Source organism: Phyllobates terribilis, unplaced genomic scaffold (assembly GCF_046119375.1).
Source record: "Phyllobates terribilis strain yellow unplaced genomic scaffold, ASM4611937v1 Scaffold_11__3_contigs__length_659146591, whole genome shotgun sequence".
NCBI classification, from domain to species: domain Eukaryota; kingdom Metazoa; phylum Chordata; class Amphibia; order Anura; family Dendrobatidae; genus Phyllobates; species Phyllobates terribilis.
The window spans coordinates 436,317,713-436,337,255 of record NW_027362771.1 but is presented as its reverse complement, the minus strand read 5'-3'; the positions used below and the strand labels follow the sequence as shown (position 1 = coordinate 436,337,255).

Below are 19,543 nucleotides of genomic sequence, written 5' to 3'. Positions count from 1 at the left end.
AGTATAATGATCTTAAATTGCACAATATTATAATATCATTAGATTTCATGCTGCACATACTGTAGAAGACGCTGCATGGAAACAGAGAACTTAGAAATTTATTGTATTTAAAGGGGCTTTCCAGGCTGAACTGAAAAGAGCATGAGAATCTAGTCGGCACAGCACGGCACCGCTCGCTCATGCTGGGAATACAGGGGAATCCTGACTGTGTAGTCACATAGAGTGACTGCAGACTTTCAGTTCAGCGCAAAGCACCACGCTACTTATCTGGACTCCAGAGTTGTTATGATGACACCTTGTACGATAATCTTAAGTAACTTACTATGTTCCAAGACTCTTCTGCGCTATCAGCTCCCAAATATTCTACATAAGAGGCAAAACCTTCATTCAACCACAGATCATTCCACCATCGAATTGTTACAAGATTCCCAAACCACTACAAGAGAAGTAGAAAAGAAGAAATGTCACTAGCACTGTGTATACAATGCTCTATCCTGCTATTATCTTATGCAGTTTACTGTGTAAGTTATTATGCATATGAGGAAACGTCTGCTGCAATCTGATTAATTGATTTTAATTGCAGACTGATTTTTACATGTATACCAGTTTATAGGGCAAATTCTGGTGAACCCATATTTAAATAGTAGTTCACTGATGTATAGAAGAGGTTTTGATAATTTCACTGTTCGAGAATTGCACTCAAAAGTAACTAGTACGGCCACACTTACAATACTGTGTATATGTTTGGTCTCCAGTGTATAAGAAGGATATAGCTGAGTTTATTAAGGGAATGAATGGACTGCAATTCCAAGAAAGGTTATTAAATTTGGGATTATTCAGTTTGGAAAAACGAAGGCTTAGATGCTATCTTATTATAATGTACAAATATATGAGGGCATAATAATGATCTAATGAGCTTTTTAGATCTAGGCCTGCAACGGGAACAAGGGGGCATCCTCTACGTCTAGAGGAAAGAAGGTTTAATCATGTAGCGCCGGTGTCTCTGCCTCCTGCTGGGCAGAGACGCTGTTCCCCTCACCGTCGCAGTCCTGGTCCGGCGTCCTCCAGCTCCACTGCTGCTGTTGCGTGCACCGCGCGCAGTTTCCCGTCACTGTGCTTAGGGCGCGCGCGCTCCCTTTCTCTTAAAGGGGCCGCGCATGCTGTCCTAAAGAGTCCCCGGCCAATGGCCGGAGGACCACTCCTATTTAAAACACCTCCTCAAAAATAGAAGTGCCTATGCAAGGTTGTTGTTTGTGTGCTAACACTCTCCTCAGCCCTCAGGTTCCAGTGCCCGCCTGCCTGTCTATCAGCCGTGCCCGCCTGACTGTCTATCAGCCGTGCCCGCCTGCCTATCTATCAGCCGTGCCCACCAGCCTGTCCATCAGCCGTGCCCGCCTCCCTATCTATCAGCCGTGCCCGCCAGCCTGTCCATCAGCCATGCCTGCCTGCCTATCTATCAGCCGTGCCCGCCAACCTGTCTACCTGCCGTGCCCGCCGGCTTGCCTACCCGGACCACCTGTCAGGTTACCTGCTGTGCCCGCCTGCTTGCCTACCCGGATCACCTGTCTGGCTACCTGCCGTGCCCCGCTGCTTGCCTACCCGGATCACCCATCAGGCTACCTGCCGTGCTGTACCTGTCAGCTTCAGCCATCTGACCCGTGGGAGTCGCCTGCTCTCACACAAGGTCGGTCCCAGAGTGGCACCTGGTCCACCTGCCCGGTCCCTCCCTGGTTCACAGAGTCGACTAAGCCGTCGTGTGGCCAGGGTCGGTCCGAGTTGGCACTTAGTTACGCACCTCTGGTCCCTCCTTGCATCTCAGCACAGAGGTTCCACCACCCAGATCCGTAACAAATCATAATCGCAGATGCAGATTCTTCACTGTAAGAGCAGTGAGAGTATGGAACTGCCACATGATGCTGTAATGGTTGATTCACCACTAAAATTCAACAAGGGTCTGGATGCCTTCTTTGAAAATTATAATATTGCAGGTAATTGGCACTGTGCGCTCTCTCCCTCTTAAAGGGGTCGCGCCCACCATCCTAAAGAGTCCCCGGCCAATGGCCGGAGGACTTCGCCTATATAAGGCACCTCCTCCAAAATGGAGGTGCCTGTGCAAGATTGTTGTTTGTGTGCTAACACTCTGCTCAGTCCTCAGGTTCCAGTACCCACCAGCCTGTCTATCAGCCGTGCCCACCAGCCTGTCTATCAGCCGTGCCCGCCTGCCTATCAGCCGTGCCCGCCAGCCTGTCTATCAGCCGTGCCCGTCAGCCTGTCTATCAGCCGTGCCCATCTGCCTGCCTATCAGCCGTGCCCTCCTGCCTGTCTATCTGCCGTGCCCACCAGCCTGCCTATCGGCCGTGCATGTCTACCCGCATCACCTGCCTGTCTATCAGCCGTGCTCATCTGCTGTACCTGTCAGCCTCGGCCATCAGTCCCGTGGGAGTCGCCTGCTCTCACACAAGGTCGGTCCCAGAGTGGCACCTGGTTCACCTTCCCGGACCCTCCTTGGTTCACAGAGTCGACTAAGCCGCCGTGTGATCAGGGTCGGTCCGGGTAGGAACTTAGTTATGCCCCTCTGGTCCCTCCTTGTATCACAGCAAAGAGGTTCCACCACCCGATCCGTAACAATTAGTAACATTTGTAGTATATAATATCATCGATAGTATAAAAGTATAGTATAACCAACCTGATGTGCCAGCTCATGAGCTATTACTGTGAGCACCCTCTCCTTGTTACCAATGGAGGATTCCACATTGTCATAAAGGAGCGCAGTCTCTCTGTAGGTCACAAGTCCCCAGTTCTCCATGGCTCCTGCACCGAAATCTGGGAGAGCTACCTGGTCTATGGGAGAGACTTCACTATTAAAGCACTAATTTATCTATACAGCTGTCAAAATTCACATCTTAACATACAAAGTACACGAAAAATCCCAGCAAATTCACTAGCAATATTCAATTTTCTTTCTCATTAAATCCATTTTTCTCTCATATAATAAGTAAAACTAAGTAAAATATAGTATAAATGTAATATTCTTTGCGTCTCAGATCAGCATTGTGCCCCTCCTTGCAGCAGCAATTTACAGTACATGTAACTGAGGTTTAAAAAAATTCATCCAGTTGTTGTGGAAAATATCTTTGCTGAATTCTTTTGCAGATTTGTTGCGGATTTCACTCTTTGCAATACATTGGGAGAAAACCACAATATAACCTGTAAAAACTGCTGTCTGTAAGCCTGCCAATGTAATAGCTCCCTTCCCTACAGACTTCTGGTAACTCATGGCAGCCACTTCTCAGACCACAGCATACAGTGATGGAGCCTGCGGGGACCAGGGAGGGTAAACACCTTTTCATACTTTTAGTTTTTTTTATTGAAGGATCACTTTTAATTGACTTTTTTAACATCAGCGCCCATATTATCTAATTTAAATTAGCATTACAGGCCACCACTAGTCACAGATACATTATATCCATACACATACCTGATTTTGGCAGAGGGTAAGACACGTTGTAATAATCCGCAAAAAAATCCAGAATTGGCTGGGTGACTTTAAGAGCATACTCTCCTTGATTCTCATCCTTAATTGCTTTTTTACGACCCCAAATTTTAACCTGTAAATATAGTAAATATTTCCTGATAGTTGCATCATCTGCAATATATGTTTCTTTAGAGGTCACAGAATAAACTTCCCACTACTAAGAATTTATCATCCAACACTGATCAAAATAAATTAGTCATTACAATTAGTATATAGGAGCTCAGCCCATAGGTATTAAAGGTGTAGGGGCACTTTAGAGTGAACTTCTTCCCCATTTTAAAAGGAATTTTTAATCAAAAAATAAAATGTAAAATAATTTAAAAATTTTAAGTAGTAATGTTTTTTTTTTTAAATATATTTTTTAATGGTATAAAATCTGAAAAATGGTTTAAAAAGTTTTGAGATTTTCAACTTTTAAACACTAGGGGGAGCATCTGCTGAAATTTGACATGAAAACCAATTGTACTGCTAGCTCGCATTACGACTGCAGTAAATGTGGGCGGGGTCTGCGCACATGGGTATGATGTCACTCCTTCCCTTCCCTTCTGGGCATTTGCAAAAGGATAAGGGAGTGTGAAGTTTAGGATCACAGTGTGGAGACATTTTGTTGGTGGCTGCAAAGTGATACTGACATGTGGACAGTCACCGAGGACGGCTGGCAGGGCCAACTGTAGCTTTCCTGCTAACGGAAGTGAATATTGAAATGCAGCTGTTCCCCACACAATTAACATATATACATTTAGTGAATAAACACAATTCCTCTTTATTTTTTGGATTTTGTTTAAAGTTTTGTTTTCAGAATTCATTGTTTGTAAAAATGACCTGCCATTATGATTCTTCACATCAGTATGATTACAGTAATACCAAACTTGCATAGTTTTTTTTTATCTTACTATTAAGAAAAAAAAAAGAAAAGTTAAAAAAAAAATTGATTTGTGGCACCATGTTTCGAGACCTGTAGTGTTTTTATTTTTCTGTCAATAGTGATATATTAGAACTTGTTTTTTCAATGTGAGTTGATGTTTTAATTGATACCATTTTGGGATACGTACAGTGTTTTGATCAGTTTTTATTGTATAATTTTAGAGAGATGGAGGTGACGAAAAAAAAACAATTTTGGCAGTTCAATTATTCTATTTTTATGGCATTTATCGGAGGGGCTAATTAATTATATTCTGATTGACTGGACTTTTACGAATTCGGTGATACCAACTTTTTTTTTTAAATGTCTTTATTTTTAATGAGAAAGAAGGTCATTGATTCAAATTGTATGTATGTCAGAGGCAGCAGTTACACTGACATAGCAGAGCTTAGTCTGCGATGGGAGCAGAGCAGCTGTGATGATCTGACTGTTGCACAGACCCTGTCAGACGGAGTGTGCAGAATAAATAAGCACTGAATATATATTACACAGGACAGAAGTGTGGAATTAATAACTGGAGTTAATACCTGGCTCTTTCCATGCTGAAAACCTGTGCAGGACAGTCTCCCTGCCATATTGCAGTGCTCATTCAACAAAATACTACATGGATATTGATAAAATACTTCAATTGAAGCCATGTACACAAAATTACACCCCATTTTACTTGGCCTGTATTTATGATTGGGAAAACTGGCAACCTTGATAGTTACTAAACATTGGAAATATGTAGTCACATTAAAAGGGAACCTGTCAAGTCTGATAACACTATTAACCTGCAAGTATACGGTTAATCTGCAGGTTAATAGCGTTAGGAATGAAGGTGTCCGGGCGCAGTACTGAATGTGTGGCACCCAGAAGAAAATTAACTTTATTTATCCTGGAAGCTACCAGGATACCTTGGAGCTCATCTTCTCTCCTATCATATACTGCTCTCAAATACATTTAGACAGAATGCTTGGACACGGCAGAATAATATATGTGGGTATGTACAGTCAATAATCTCATAGGAAATAATTAAACACATATATCTGCCGGACCAAATAAGAAAATGACCATTCGGAAAATATCAGAAACCGATAATGAAAACAAGAACAAAATAAGTCATAAATCATGTCAAAGTTACAAAATTAAAAGACCTTTATTTAATGTATGGTTTGGAAGGAGGGTGGCACGGTGGATACGGGCGCACACACGTAAAGTAATATTAAGATAAGCTAAAATAAGTATTATGACTTTTTTTGTTTGGGTTTTCATTATCGGTTTCTGCTCTCAAATATAGCAGACAGACAGACAGACAGATAGATAGATAGATAGATAATGAGATAGATAGATAGATAATGAGATAGATAGATAGATAGATAGATAGATAGATAGATAGATAGATAGATAGATGAAGCTAGATACTCACAATCTCATTACCAACATAATCAAATTCAGAAACTATAAAGGCCACCAGATACGATGACATCTTTGGTGTCTTTGCAAATGTTGTGACGTTCCATGCCTGACCGTCTTCGGTCCACGTCTCAGTATAGACATCTGAAACAAGAATATATTTATTTTTCAAAAGTTATTAAATAAATGCAACACAGTCCTATGTGTGATGGTGAACAAGCTTTCCTCATCTACGTATACATCACTTATATCACAAAAAAAGTGTTATCTATCTATCTTTCGTCTAGCTGTCTGTTTTCCATTACAATTATCCATGCTTTAAAAATATACAATACTAAAACCTTAAACTTGTGTGGAAACGTACAGAGCACAAGTCAGTTATCTCATTAGAGATCCAATTGGATGTGTTAAAAAAATATTCCTGTGCTGAGATAATCTTATGAATGTGTCCCTGCTGTGTACTGTGTAATGGCTGTGTCTGATCGTACAGGAACATGGTCTGATCATACCACATCTCCTGGGAGGTGGGGCAGGAAAAGAGTATACAGACAGGACAGCAGGGGATCACAGCTGATTCTTTTTGTGAGGTAAAACATTTCCCTGCCTATTTTTAAACAATGTTTTACTTCAAAGAAAGAATCAGCTGTGATCCGGTGCTGTAATGTCTCTTTTGCTTTCTCCCCTGCCCAGGAGATGTGGTATGATCAGACCATGTCCCTGTACGGTCAGACACAGCCATTACACAGTATACAGCAGGGGCACATTTATAAGATTATCTCAGCACAGGAACATTTTATTTAAACAAATCCAATTGTGGAAGTTATTATTATTCAAAGATCTATTGATTAAAATGTTGATTAAAATTATCTTTGTTTGTGGGGAAAACCCCTTTAATTTTGTAAATAACCTTACCTATAATATTCATATTTGACAGTGCTACATTTTCCTTCTTGTGTCTGATGATGATACTAAAAGTAGCCTTCAGTGCCGGCTCATCAAAGCAGGGAAATGCCTTCCTTGCATCAGGGGCTTGCATTTGTGTGGTGGCAATGATCCTGTCACCAAGTAGACAATTTAGTAAGAAAATAGAGAAACCAATCATAGTAACTACATTACTACATGACATTACATTATATCAAAATGCATTTCTTTTCACAATAAAAATGAATAATTAGAAAACAGAAAAATCTTGGTATAGGAACATAAGTATTACATTGCCAGAAACAAGCAGCTGTGCAGGTGCAGGTGCAGATTGATGACAGATAGATGGATAGATACTATAGATAGATATATAGATACATAGATAATAGATAGATAATAGATAGATAGATAATAGATAGATAATAGATGATAGATTGCTGTCATTATTGCAGTGTTACTTACTTGGTGACACCATCTTCTACATATTCACTGCGGTAAAATCCTGCCAGGTCATCTGCCAGTTCTCCTTTAAAGGTTGTGTGAAGTGTATAATTTTTTAATATCATCAGTGGTTCTCTGAGTTGTAGTACCAAATAGTTAGTCTTTTCTACAATTTTCTGGCTAATTATTTCGATAGCCACATTGTTTTCATCGCGCACTTCTGTTGAAGTATAATTGAGCTTGTTACTGTGAATGATGACATAGTCCGTAGCTTTAGCACACCTGAAATGAGCTGTGCTTTTCCCATGAAAGACGTAAAGCCCCTCAGTATTTTTTACTAATACAGGTCTGAGGTCAATATCATAGTGATGAGGAATTAGGTATCCTTGTAGCCGATATTGATCCCATATTTCATTGGATGCAGGAGTTGTAGGTTTTACTGATGAGGTGGTTTTAGATGGAGCAGAAGTAGTAGTGGTGGTGGTGGTGGTGGTAGTGGTGGTTCCTCCATTTTCCGCCTTATTGTTGGACTTCTCATTCGCATAAACGACTGCTAGAGCAATTATTGTCGCCACAGCAGCTAAGGCGAAGAAGATGCCGACAAAGGCAACGATCTTGCTCACATAGAAGCCTTTTGCCATTGTGACAGGAGGCTCTGCACGGACAAAAAATGGAGATGCCGTCCTTTTATACCTCCTCACAATCTAGAGGTCGGGGATTGGACTTCAGTTCAGTTAATTTGTAAAACTTTAACTAGTTGGAGCAAAGGTAGCACGCAGGTCAAATGAATTGTCTACCAAATCTTCAGCCCTTGGCCTCCACTTTGACAGGCTAGTCTGTTAATATATAGCTGATGTGTACAGTACACCTACGGAAAAAGATAACACAGGATTCTGCCTTATGTTAAGTGGCAGATCGTATATTTTCACAAACATTTCTAAGCAGAATTACAATATTCTGGAAACTTGTAAGAAAGTGTAATCATCTTTTCTTTGCAATGTAACAGAAAGTTTTACCCAAACCAAGGTGGAAATCAGTTATCAGCATTGATTCTTTCTTCTAAAGCCCTCCATACAAAAAAGTTAGCTGTCTGCCAAATGATCGACCACAAGCTCCTCCATACACAGGAACACTCGTCTGAGTCGAGCACTTCTGTGTTCTCTGTGAGATAGTTTCTGCCAGACATCTCTGATGTTTTATCCCCCGGACCCTTCTCTTCCACAACATCATCTGTTGGGAAGAGTCTTGAGACCCCTATGCACATTAAGCTGCTATTCTAATATGTATGGTGGCCCTAAGGCTCCTCAGCAGAAGCTTCTTATTAAAATTGAAAGTATATGTTCTTACAGATAGTGGTTGGTGCCCCCCAGCTCATGCAGTTTAGCATGAATACCCTTATTTATTATAAAGTTGGCTGGACCGAATACTACACACATTTTTTTTTACCTTTTGTGTCATCCCAACTTGTAGATTGTAAGCTCTTGCGAGCACACTCTTCTTGTGTGAACTGGAGAACTATGTGTACTCCGTAATATGTGATATTGTTTGTACATGTACCCTCTGAATAGTAAAGTGATGTGGAATATATAAATTATTATTATGTTTTGCTTTTATAGTGCCACAATATTTCGCATCGATTTACAGAAATTATCAGCACTTTCCCCATCGAGACTCACATTCTATAATAAAATTATTATCAATTATTATTATTTCTTAAAATGTCCTAAAAAATGATGAAACCCAAAATACTGTATGTCAACATCCCTTTCTCCAAGCAGACGTAAGAAAAAAATGAGTTTCATTTATCTATGAGGTACATGTGTGTACAGATGTAGCAGAGCTCAGTGTACCAAAGCGTCGTGTGGCACAATGGCACAATGTTTTCAAGCATGTCCACTGCGGCTCCATTCTAACGGAGGTACAACTGCCCCATTCTGGTGATCGGTGCGGGATACCAGGTCCCAGAATCAGACCCAACAGATCTAGAAGTGATCACCTATCCTGTGGATAGGTGATAACTTCTTTTGACTGGACATCCCATTCAAAGACATAACTAGGTCTCCTAATCCTTGTTGTCTGCATTGCAGTTTGTTTTGTCTACAACACACAATTATTCCATGGGTCAGATACAGCTGAGCTATTAATGTTATCAGTATCATTGTCTTTTTATGCAAGCGAACGATAGATATTGTCATTGTTAATGTGTGACACCCCAGGGGTCTGGTTGCCACAGTGATAGAGATATTACGTCTGAGAGCAGGTGGGAGGTCTCTTGGTCAGGAATCCTATGCATGCCACACCTCCTGCCCAGTCCTGGGAGGGGAAGAACTTCCCCTATATAAAACTGGGGCTGAGGCAGGGTTAGGGAGAAAGAGTTAAGAAGAGGAGAAGCAGCTATAGGAAAGAGAGATCAGGAGCTCTGGGGAGCAGTGCTACAAGGAATCAGGGGCTGGCAGCTGTAGAGCTCGCCCTGATTGAAGAATTATCACCGGACCCGGAGTCCGAGGCTGTGGGGACTAATCCTTACCCAGCAGCAGAAATAGACCGGCAGGGGATTTCAGGTCCTCTGGCCAAGAAACCCGAAGGTACGGTCACACGCGTGGGACCAGCACCGCCGTCGTGGAGCGGAAGCCACTAGAAGGCCCCGAGTCACCGGCCATACGGGTGTGCACCACACGGTACACTCAGGGATGTGGGCTACTTTTACCCGCCTCTAGCAAGGTAGCCAGAAGAGTACAATTAGTTGGGGAGGCCTACAACTCCGCCTGGCCAGGGGAAATCCCATCTGCTCAAAGACTGACCAGGCCCCGATCGCTAGCCAGTACTCCGGGAGGGTCTATCTTTATCACCAGTAAAGACCCTGAACTACACCGCATCGTCTCTGAGTGGTTCCTGCTACCCCCATCATCCACGTCGGCTGCCCTGAGGCCATACCCCTCCCGTTGGGGGTTATACCATCTACGCTGCACAATCGTACCACCGGCCTCAGCGGTCTGCCCTGCAGCGGCAGCTCCATATCTGCATTCAACGGGTGGCGTAGTCGTCCAACATCTACTGCTAATACTCAGCCACACAGTTTGACTCCCTGGGCACGGACCGGGTCACCGCCACGAGACTACTACCCCCAACAGGCCTGGCTCCGGGTAGTCCCCGCGTGCGCAACGCTACACCAAGCAGGGCCAGGGGCGCGTCATCTTTTGGCGTAGTCGGCAGGATTTCGTGCCCGCAACTACCGGGTACTGCGTGCCTGAAAAAGACTGTTCAAACTTACCAGTGGTGAAGATTCCCGCCATCCGGCGCCATCTTCTACCTTCTTCCCGCCATCCGGCGCCATCTTCTACCTTCTTCCCGCCATCCGCGAAGTTTTCCCGCCATCCGGCGCCATCTTCTGCCTTCTTCCCGCCATCCGTGGAGCTTTCCCGCCGTTGGACGCCATCTTGAAGACGCCGCGCGGGAAGAAGAGGGGCGTGGACTCCGAAAGCGCGCGAGAACTGAAGCCCCGCCTCACGTCCGGACGTTGCGTAAGGTCCTGGAAGGAGCCCAGCAGACGCCGACGTCACAGGAGCGCGACGGAAGGTCCTCGACCCTGACGATCCACTGCGGAGCCGCGGCCTACGGAAGAGGATCATCGCAAGGTAGGCCACGGTCCACTAGGGGGGAGGAGGATGTCGGATACGGAGGAGAGCTTCACTGCCTCAACCCCCGCCAGCGCCACCGCTACTGCAGTCATGCCTTTCACCATGCCCTATATCCCGGGAGCAGCCTGGCTACCCCAGTACTCAGGGGAGTCACATACCCTGAATGACTTTAAAGAAAAGCTGGATAGCCTCTTCCAGGTGTACCCCCTCACAGAAGAGCAAAAAGTGAGCATCCTGGTGGCCCAACTAACCGGGGCAGCCCAAAGGGAGGTAAAATCCTGGCCACCTGGGAGGAGGACTGTTGCAGGGATACTAACCCGGCTGAGGGACACCTTTGATACCCGCACCTCAGCCGAGATTAAGCTTAGATTCTATGGGTGCAAGCAGCGAGCACATGAGAGTATAAGGGACTATGCACTAAACCTACAAGAGGCCCTGAGAGCCATTAAGCAGACCGACCCTGACAGCGTGGGAAACGAGGACAGGCTGTTGACCGAACAATTTATAGAGGGACTATATTGCAATGCCCACCGAACCCAGTTGCGGGCAATGGCCTTACAGGATCCTCATCTGGACTTTGCACAGTTCAAGGATAGAGCCATCCGGGTGCTCCGAGAACCGGCACCGGGTGGCGTGGTGACCCACAGGCGCCCTACTACCGCTTACCACCAGGAGGCGGCGCCCTTGTCGACAGGGCCTGTGGGAGCTGACGCGCAGGCTTTGAACAATGGCCCGGCTCCAGACCTGCACCATCAGGTCCAAGAGCTAGCTAAAAGCGTTGCTGCGCTAACCCAAACTGTGCAGTCTTTACAGGTTTCCACTCCAGGGAAGATCCAGCTGGCATCCGGACCGGAGGACATCCCGTGGCGTCGACCAAGGAGGACCCCACCGGCCAGAGGAAGACCCAGCGACCGGTACAACGAGGACGGACAACCTATCTGCCGCCGCTGCAATCAACCCGGACATATGGCAAGGTACTGTCCTTTAAACTGGCACAACCTGGGGTAGAGGGCCAACCCCCAGGAAAAAAATCACCAGGCCCATCGAACTGGCGCGACAAATATGTGGGAGGACGTCCAGTCTTGCCTGTGGTACTGGATGGCATCCCTATGAGTGCCCTACTGGACACCGGGTCACAGGTCACCACCATCCCGTACGTGCTCTTCAAGCAGTACTGGAATGACTCGGATATAACCCGCTATCCAGATGACGACTTGAGTATCATCGCCAGTAATGGTCAGCCCGTGCCACAGATCGGATTTAAAGAAATGACCATTAAAATCGGTAGAGTCGAACTGGCAGCACAGGGACTGATCATTGTAGACATTGACAAGCGCGAGAGTCACCCAAAGATAACTCTAGGAACTAATGTGATTGAAAATTGTCTTGCAGAGGTGATTTTCATTTTACAGCAGGTTGCCAAGAACGCCAGCTCCGGCCAGCAGCGAGTGCTCCAGAAAGAGATCCGGGCACTGATGCGACGGCAACAGGTGGAACTCTCCGGTGGTGAGATTGGTAGCGTAAGAATGTGTGACCCTTTCCCTATTGCCATGCCCCCGAAAAGTGAAATGATGATTTGGTGCCGGGCAGCTATTGGTCTGAGAGGTAGAGATTACCAGGCCATGGTAGAACCAGTCTACTCAGACAGTAGGCCCACCATTTTGACAGCACGGGGGGTAGTTGATGTACGCCATGGGAGGGTGCCCGTTCGTATAATAAATATCGGGAAAAGGGAAGTATACCTGCCCTGGTATGCTACGCTAGCCAAATTATATACTATCAACCAAAATTCTATACAGTCTGTGGAACCCTTGCCTCCATCTCACCCGGAGGAAGGTAACGGCTCTTCGAAAATAATGGAGGATTGGTGTCAGCAACTACATTTGGGTACTGACTCCACTCCCTCCCACCAGAAGCAGGGAGTCTACCGGGTGGTTCGAGAGTACGAGAGAGTGTTTAGTAAACACCCGTTAGACTTCGGGCGAGTCAAGGGGGTAGAACACCACATCCCCACGGGAGACCATCCTCCCATAAAAGAGAGGTATCGACCCGTACCCCCTGCACACTACCAACACGCCAAGGGGATGCTTAGAGACATGAAGGAGGCTGGGGTAATCAGGGATAGCTGTAGCCCCTGGGCAGCTCCACTAGTCTTGGTCAAAAAGAAAGACAACACCATGAGAATGTGTGTAGATTACCGGAAAATTAACCGTATCACACACAAAGATGCGTACCCCTTACCGAGAATAGAGGAGTCTTTGGCTGCTTTAAAATCTGCTAACTTCTTCTCCACCTTGGATCTCACTAGCGGGTACTGGCAGGTTCCTGTAGCAGAGGCGGACCGGGAGAAGACCGCATTCACCACCCCGATGGGACTTAGCGAGTTTACCTGCATGCCGTTCGGACTCTGCAACGCACCAGGAACCTTCCAGCGATTGATGGAATGCTGTCTGGGACACCGAAACTTTGAGACGGTCCTGTTATACCTGGACGATGTCATTGTCTATTCCAAGACCTACGAGGACCACCTGAAACACCTGGCGGAAGTGTTCGAAGCTCTGGCAAGTTACGGCCTAAAGGTGAAACCCTCCAAGTGTCACCTTCTGAAGCCAAAGGTGCAGTACCTGGGACACGTGGTGAGTGCTGACGGAGTGGCTCCCGACCCTGATAAGATCACCGCAATTAAAGAATGGCCAAGCCCCTCCAGCGTAAAGGAAGTGAGGCAGTTCCTCGGGTTGGTAGGCTACTACCGAAGGTTCATTCCCGGTTTCACCAAAAAGGCAGCTCCTATGCAGGACCTCCTGATAGGCCAGTCCAGGAAGGCCAAGAACCAGAAGCCACCCTTCAGATGGGAGAAGCTGGAAGAAGAGTCCTTCCGCCAGCTGAAGATGGCCCTCACGGGGGATGAAATCCTGGCGTACCCTGATTATAGCCAGCCCTTTATCCTCTACACCGACGCCAGTAACATCGGGCTAGGAGCCGTACTGTCTCAGATCCAGCAGGGGAAGGAACGGGTAATTGCTTACGCCAGCCGAAAACTGCGACCCACCGAAAGAAACCCTGAGAATTACAGCTCATTTAAGCTAGAGTTCCTGGCAGTGGTGTGGGCAGTCACCGAACGCTTTAAGCACTACCTCGCTGCTTCCCGGTTCACCGTGTACACGGATAACAACCCGTTGACACACCTGGACACTGCAAGACTCGGTGCCCTAGAGCAGAGATGGATGGCCCGCTTGTCCAACTATGAGTTTACAATCAAATACCGGGCAGGACGCTCCAATACCAACGCGGACGCCCTGTCCAGGATGCCGAACCTACCGGACGTAGGGGAAGATTCAGAGGAACTGGAAGAAGTTGAACTCCCCGCGTTCCACCGTCATGGGACTATCCAGTATTCCCACCGTGTAAGGAGTAAGCAATCCGCTACGTTCAACCCATTACCTCATTACAACTGGGCGGAGACGCAAGACAGTGACCCTGCCATCCGACTGGTAAAGGAGATGCTGACTCGGCCAGATGCACGCCTTGACCCAGACGCTCCGGAGGAAGCCAAGCAACTGTGGGCTGAGAAGAGTCGACTGTTCCTTTACAAGGGGAAGTTGTGCCGCAGAATGGTTAACTCCCGGACGCATGAACTAATCTGGCAAGTAGTGGTGCCAAGAAGAGACGCAGCTATGGTGATGGAGGCATACCACGACGGAGCTGGGCACTTCGGATGGAAGAAGCTGGAGTTCCTGCTGCGCGGGCGGTTCCAATGGGTAGGCATGAGAGGAACCATCGAGAGGTGGTGCAGAGACTGTGGCCCATGCAACCTAAGAAGGAGGGACCGTGCCAGTCAGAAGACTCCCCTGCAGTCCATCATCACCAGACAGCCGTTGGAATTGGTAGCCTTGGATCATGTAAAACTGACCCCAAGCAGAAGTGGCTACGTCTACGCGTTAACCATTGTGGATCACTACTCCCGGTTCTTGGTTGTCGTCCCGTCAAGGACTTAACGGCTCAAACAGCAGCTAGAGCCTTCCAGCAGCACTTCTGCCGTCCGCACGGATACCCGGAGCAGGTGCTGACGGACCAGGGGCCTGCCTTTGAAGCGGAAGTCTTCCAGGAGTTCTGCACCCTGTATGGCTGCCGGAAGATTAGAACAACACCCTATCACCCGCAAACTAATGGACTTTGTGAGAAAATGAACCAGGTGGTGATAGATCTTCTGAAAACATTGCCCCTGGAAGAACGTAGTCTGTGGCCTGAAAAGCTGCCCGACCTGGTGGACCTATACAACCACATCCCTGTAGGTTCCACCAACTATACCCCGGCTTACCTAATGAGGGCAAGACCTGGTAAGCTTCCTGTTGATCAGGAGATGGGAGTCCTGACACCCGAGGACACTTCACCAGAAGCAGACTGGGACACAGAGAGGCAGCAGCAGTACCGGAAAGTACAGGAGAGCGTGGAGCGAAGTCTCTGTCAAGCTAGGGCAAGACAAGAGAAAACTTACAACCAGTATGCTCCCGCTGTTCCCCTGGTGCCCGGAGAGCAGGTCTTGAAGAGGAAAAGACGGCTCCACAAGTTGGACGACCAGTGGGAGAAGGACCCGTACACCGTACTGCCCTCAAGCCACGACAACCCAAAGATCTGTACAATCAGTAAAGACGGAGGGGAAACCACAGCCATTGTATCCCGGGATACCTGAAGAAGTGTCCTGAACAGCTACGGAACCCTGAAGAGGAACAAGAAGACCCTCGACCTGTAGAGGAAAGGGAAGATATGGTTAGTACTGTGCTCGGAGACTTCCCTCGGTCTTGGACTCAAGTCAATGGTGCTGTTGTGGTACCCGTCCTCACGTTCCTCCAACCAGCATCCCAAGTGCCTACGGAGACACAGGTAGAGCTGGAAGAACAGCCGGTCCAGGAGGCAGAAGACCCCACACAAGCAGACCAGGAGAATCAACCCTCTGCTTATAGTGAGCCTGCCATACCCCTAGTGAGCCAAAGAGTCCGTAGACGGCTGCCCAGTTTACCCTTGACGGCTCCTATACCCTGTAGCTCAGGACCAGTCAGCCAGCTCCGTAGGTCCACTAGGGTCACTAGAGGCCAGTTGCCCATACGGTGGAGGATCTAAATATTCAAGCTATTTTATTAATGTTTACCTGTTTATTGTTGCTTGTGTATAATTATGTGTTTCTAGTTATTTGTAGGAGTCTTTGGTGGATTTACCGGGAATCCTTTGTGCATATAGTTGGAGCGTAACCCAGGACGGACTAAAGACTGTTAAGGACTCGGGGCAGGACAGACCCCTACCTGGTTACGTCTCCCTGTTTTTGGTGAAATGGACACCCTTGTTTTCTTCAAAGACTGCACCCGGTTGCGGACATGCCGTGACCATCCTAATGTTTTTCTTTATTGCGTTGTTTCTGTTTGTAATTTGTTATGTTACAAAAATATGTTTAGTCCCGGAGTACTAAATTTCACTAGGGGGGAATGTGACACCCCAGGGGTCTGGTTGCCAAAGTGATAGAGATATTACTTCTGAGAGCAGGTGGGAGGTCTCTTGGTCAGGAATCCTGTGAATGCCACACCTCCTGCCCAGTCCTGGGAGGGGAAGAACTTCCCCTATATAAAACTGGGGCTGAGGCAGGGTTAGGGAGAAAGAGTTAAGAAGAGGAGAAGCAGCTATAGGAAAGAGAGATCAGGAGCTCTGGGGAGCAGTGCTACAAGGAATCAGGGGCTGGCAGCTGTAGAGCTCGCCCTGATTGAAGAATTATCACCGGACCCGGAGTCCGAGGCTGTGGGGACTAATCCTTACCCAGCAGCAGAAACCGACCGGCAGGGGATTTCAGGTCCTCTGGCCAAGAAACCCGAAGGTACGGTCACACGCGTGGGACCAGCACCGCCGTCGTGGAGCGGAAGCCACTAGAAGGCCCCGAGTCACCGGCCATACGGGTGAGCACCACACGGTACACTCAGGGACGTGGGCTACTTTTACCCGCCTCTAGCAAGGTAGCCAGAAGAGTACAATTAGTTGGGGAGGCCTACAACTCCGCCTGACCAGGGGAAATCCCATCTGCTCAAAGACTGACCAGGCCCCGATCGCTAGCCAGTACTCCGGGAGGGTCTATCTTTATCACCAGTAAAGACCCTGAACTACACCGCATCGTCTCTGAGTGGTTCCTGCTACCCCCATCATCCACGTCGGCTGCCCTGAGGCCATACCCCTCCCGTTGGGGGTTATACCATCTACGCTGCACAATCGTACCACCGGCCTCAGCGGTCTGCCCTGCAGCGGCAGCTCCATAGCTGCATTCAACGGGTGGCGTAGTCGTCCAACATCTACTGCTAATACTCAGCCACACAGTTTGACTCCCTGGGCACGGACCGGGTCACCGCCACGAGACTACTACCCCCAACAGGCCCGGCTCTGGGTAGTCCCCGCGTGCGCAACGCTACACCAAGCAGGCCCAGGGGCGCGTCAAATGTCTTTGAGAAAAAAAGATTTTTTAAGTCTAAATAAAACCACAGATACGGATATCTTTATAGGATTTTATTCATTTTTGCTTTTTAAATTTTTCGTTCACCACGCTATATTGTCCCAAATTGTTTTTGTTATATTTGTATTTCTATTCAGCTATTTAGGATTTGTATGGTCAGCTTTACCAGTCAGATACTTTGCTTCCCTTACAGATGTGCAGCACCAACCACCAGAGATGTCTGCCAGCTGGTTACCTCTATTAAAATAGCACACCAGGGACGGACATACCATTGGTGCAATCTGTGGTACAGGGCCACTTCTATCTCCAAAGCAGGTGGAATTCTGCATAACGATGAGCTACAGTATTGGACTGCAAAGGGCCCATATATTGTTCTTGCACAGGGTCCATGTTCTATATGTGTCTGTCAGTCTATCACATGGTAATAATGAAAACTTATAGAGGTCACCAGCAAGCTGTTATGTATGGCTAGTTTAGTAATATGTTTGATTAATCTGTAAATTTAGGTTTCATGTATACAGCATAGCAATATGCATCAAGCTTGCACAGTGGTATATGGAATCCTTAACCCCTTAAGCCCCGTGGGTGGTTTGCACGTTAATGACCGGGCCAATTTTTACAATTCTGACCACTGTCACTTTATGAGGTAATTACTCTGGAACGCTTCAACGGATCCCCCTGATTCTGAGATTGTTTTTTCGTGACATATTGTACTTCATGATTGTGGAAAAATTTCTTCGATATCACTTGCGTTTATTTGTGAAAAAAACGGAAATTTGGCGAAAATTTTGAAAATTTTGCGATTTTCAAAATTTGAATTTTTAAGCCCTGAAATCAGAGCGATATGTCACACAAAAGAGTTAATAAATAACATTTCCCACATGTCTACTTTACATCAGCACAATTTTGGAACCAACATTTTTTTTTGTTAGGGAGCTATAAGGGTTAAAAGTTGACCAGCGATTTCTCATTTTTCCAACAAAATTTATAAAACCATTTTTTTAGGGACCACATCACATTTGAAGTCACTTTGAGAGGTCTTTATGACAGAAAATACCCAAAAGTGACACCATTCTAAAAACTGCACCCCTCAAGGTGCTCAAAACCACATTCAAGAACTTTATTAACCCTTCAGGTGCTTCACAGGAATTTTTTGAATGTGGAAGAAAAAAATGAACATTTAACTTTTTTCACAAAAATGTTAGTTTAGACCCAATTTTTTTTATTTTCACAGGGGTAACAAGAAAAAATGGACCCCAAAATTTGTTGTGCAATTTCCCCTGGGCACGCAGATACCCAATATTTGGGGAAGAAACACTGTTTGGGCGCACGGCAGGGCTCGGAAGGGAAGGAGCGCCATTTGACTTTTTGATTGTAAAATTTGCTTGAATAATTAGCGGACACCATGTTCTGTTTGGAGAGCCCCTGTGTGCCCAAACTTTGGAGCTCCCCCACAAGTGACCCCATTTTGGAAACTAGACCCCCCAAGGCACCTTTCTAGATGCATAGTGAGCACTTGGAACCCCCAGGTGCTTCACAAATTGATTCGTAAAAATGAAAAAGTGAAAAAAAAAACACTTTTTCATTTTTACGAATCAATTTGTGAAGCACCTAGGGGTTCCAAGTGCTCACTATGCATCTAGATAGGTGCCTTGGGGGGGTCTAGTTTCCAAAATGGGGTCACTTGTGCGGGAGCTCCAATGTTTGGGCACACAGGGACTCTCTAAATGCAACATGGTATCCGCTAACAAATTGAATGGAAAATCGGCTCAAATTGTTAGCGAACACCACATTGCGTTTGGAGAGCCCCTCTGTGCCCAAACTTTGGAGCTCCCCCACAAGTGACCCCATTTTGGAAACTAGACCCCCCAAGGCACCTTTCTAGATGCATAGTGAGCACTTGGAACCCCCAGGTGCTTCACAAATTGATTCGTAAAAATGAAAAAGTGAAAAAAAAAACACTTTTTCATTTTTACGAATCAATTTGTGAAGCACCTAGGGGATCCAAGTGCTCACTATGCATCTAGATAGGTGCCTTGGGGGGTCTAGTTTCCAAAATGGGGTCACTTGTGGGGGAGCTCCAATGTTTGGGCACACAGGGACTCTCCAAATGCAACATGATATCCGCTAACAATTTGAGCCGACAATTTGTTAGCGGATATCATGTTGCATTTGGAGAGTCCCTGTGTGCCCAAACATTGGAGCTC

The 19,543-nt window shown here is 46.5% G+C and overlaps 1 protein-coding gene across 1 annotated transcript in view; it reads right to left on the bottom strand.

Annotated features, from left to right (window-relative positions):
- The window catches only part of ANPEP (alanyl aminopeptidase, membrane), a 36,001-nt gene extending 28,008 nt beyond the window's left edge, over nucleotides 1-7,993 (bottom strand). The window contains exons 1-6 of the mRNA XM_073653225.1: nucleotides 7,236-7,993; nucleotides 6,765-6,907; nucleotides 5,866-5,996; nucleotides 3,479-3,608; nucleotides 2,687-2,841; nucleotides 323-436 (exon numbers count right to left, since the gene is read on the bottom strand). Of these exons, the coding sequence (XP_073509326.1) occupies nucleotides 323-436; nucleotides 2,687-2,841; nucleotides 3,479-3,608; nucleotides 5,866-5,996; nucleotides 6,765-6,907; nucleotides 7,236-7,855 (1,293 nt within the window). The 5' untranslated portion in view covers nucleotides 7,856-7,993. The remainder of the gene's footprint in view (nucleotides 1-322; nucleotides 437-2,686; nucleotides 2,842-3,478; nucleotides 3,609-5,865; nucleotides 5,997-6,764; nucleotides 6,908-7,235) is intronic.
- Between the last annotated feature and the right edge of the window lie 11,550 nt (nucleotides 7,994-19,543).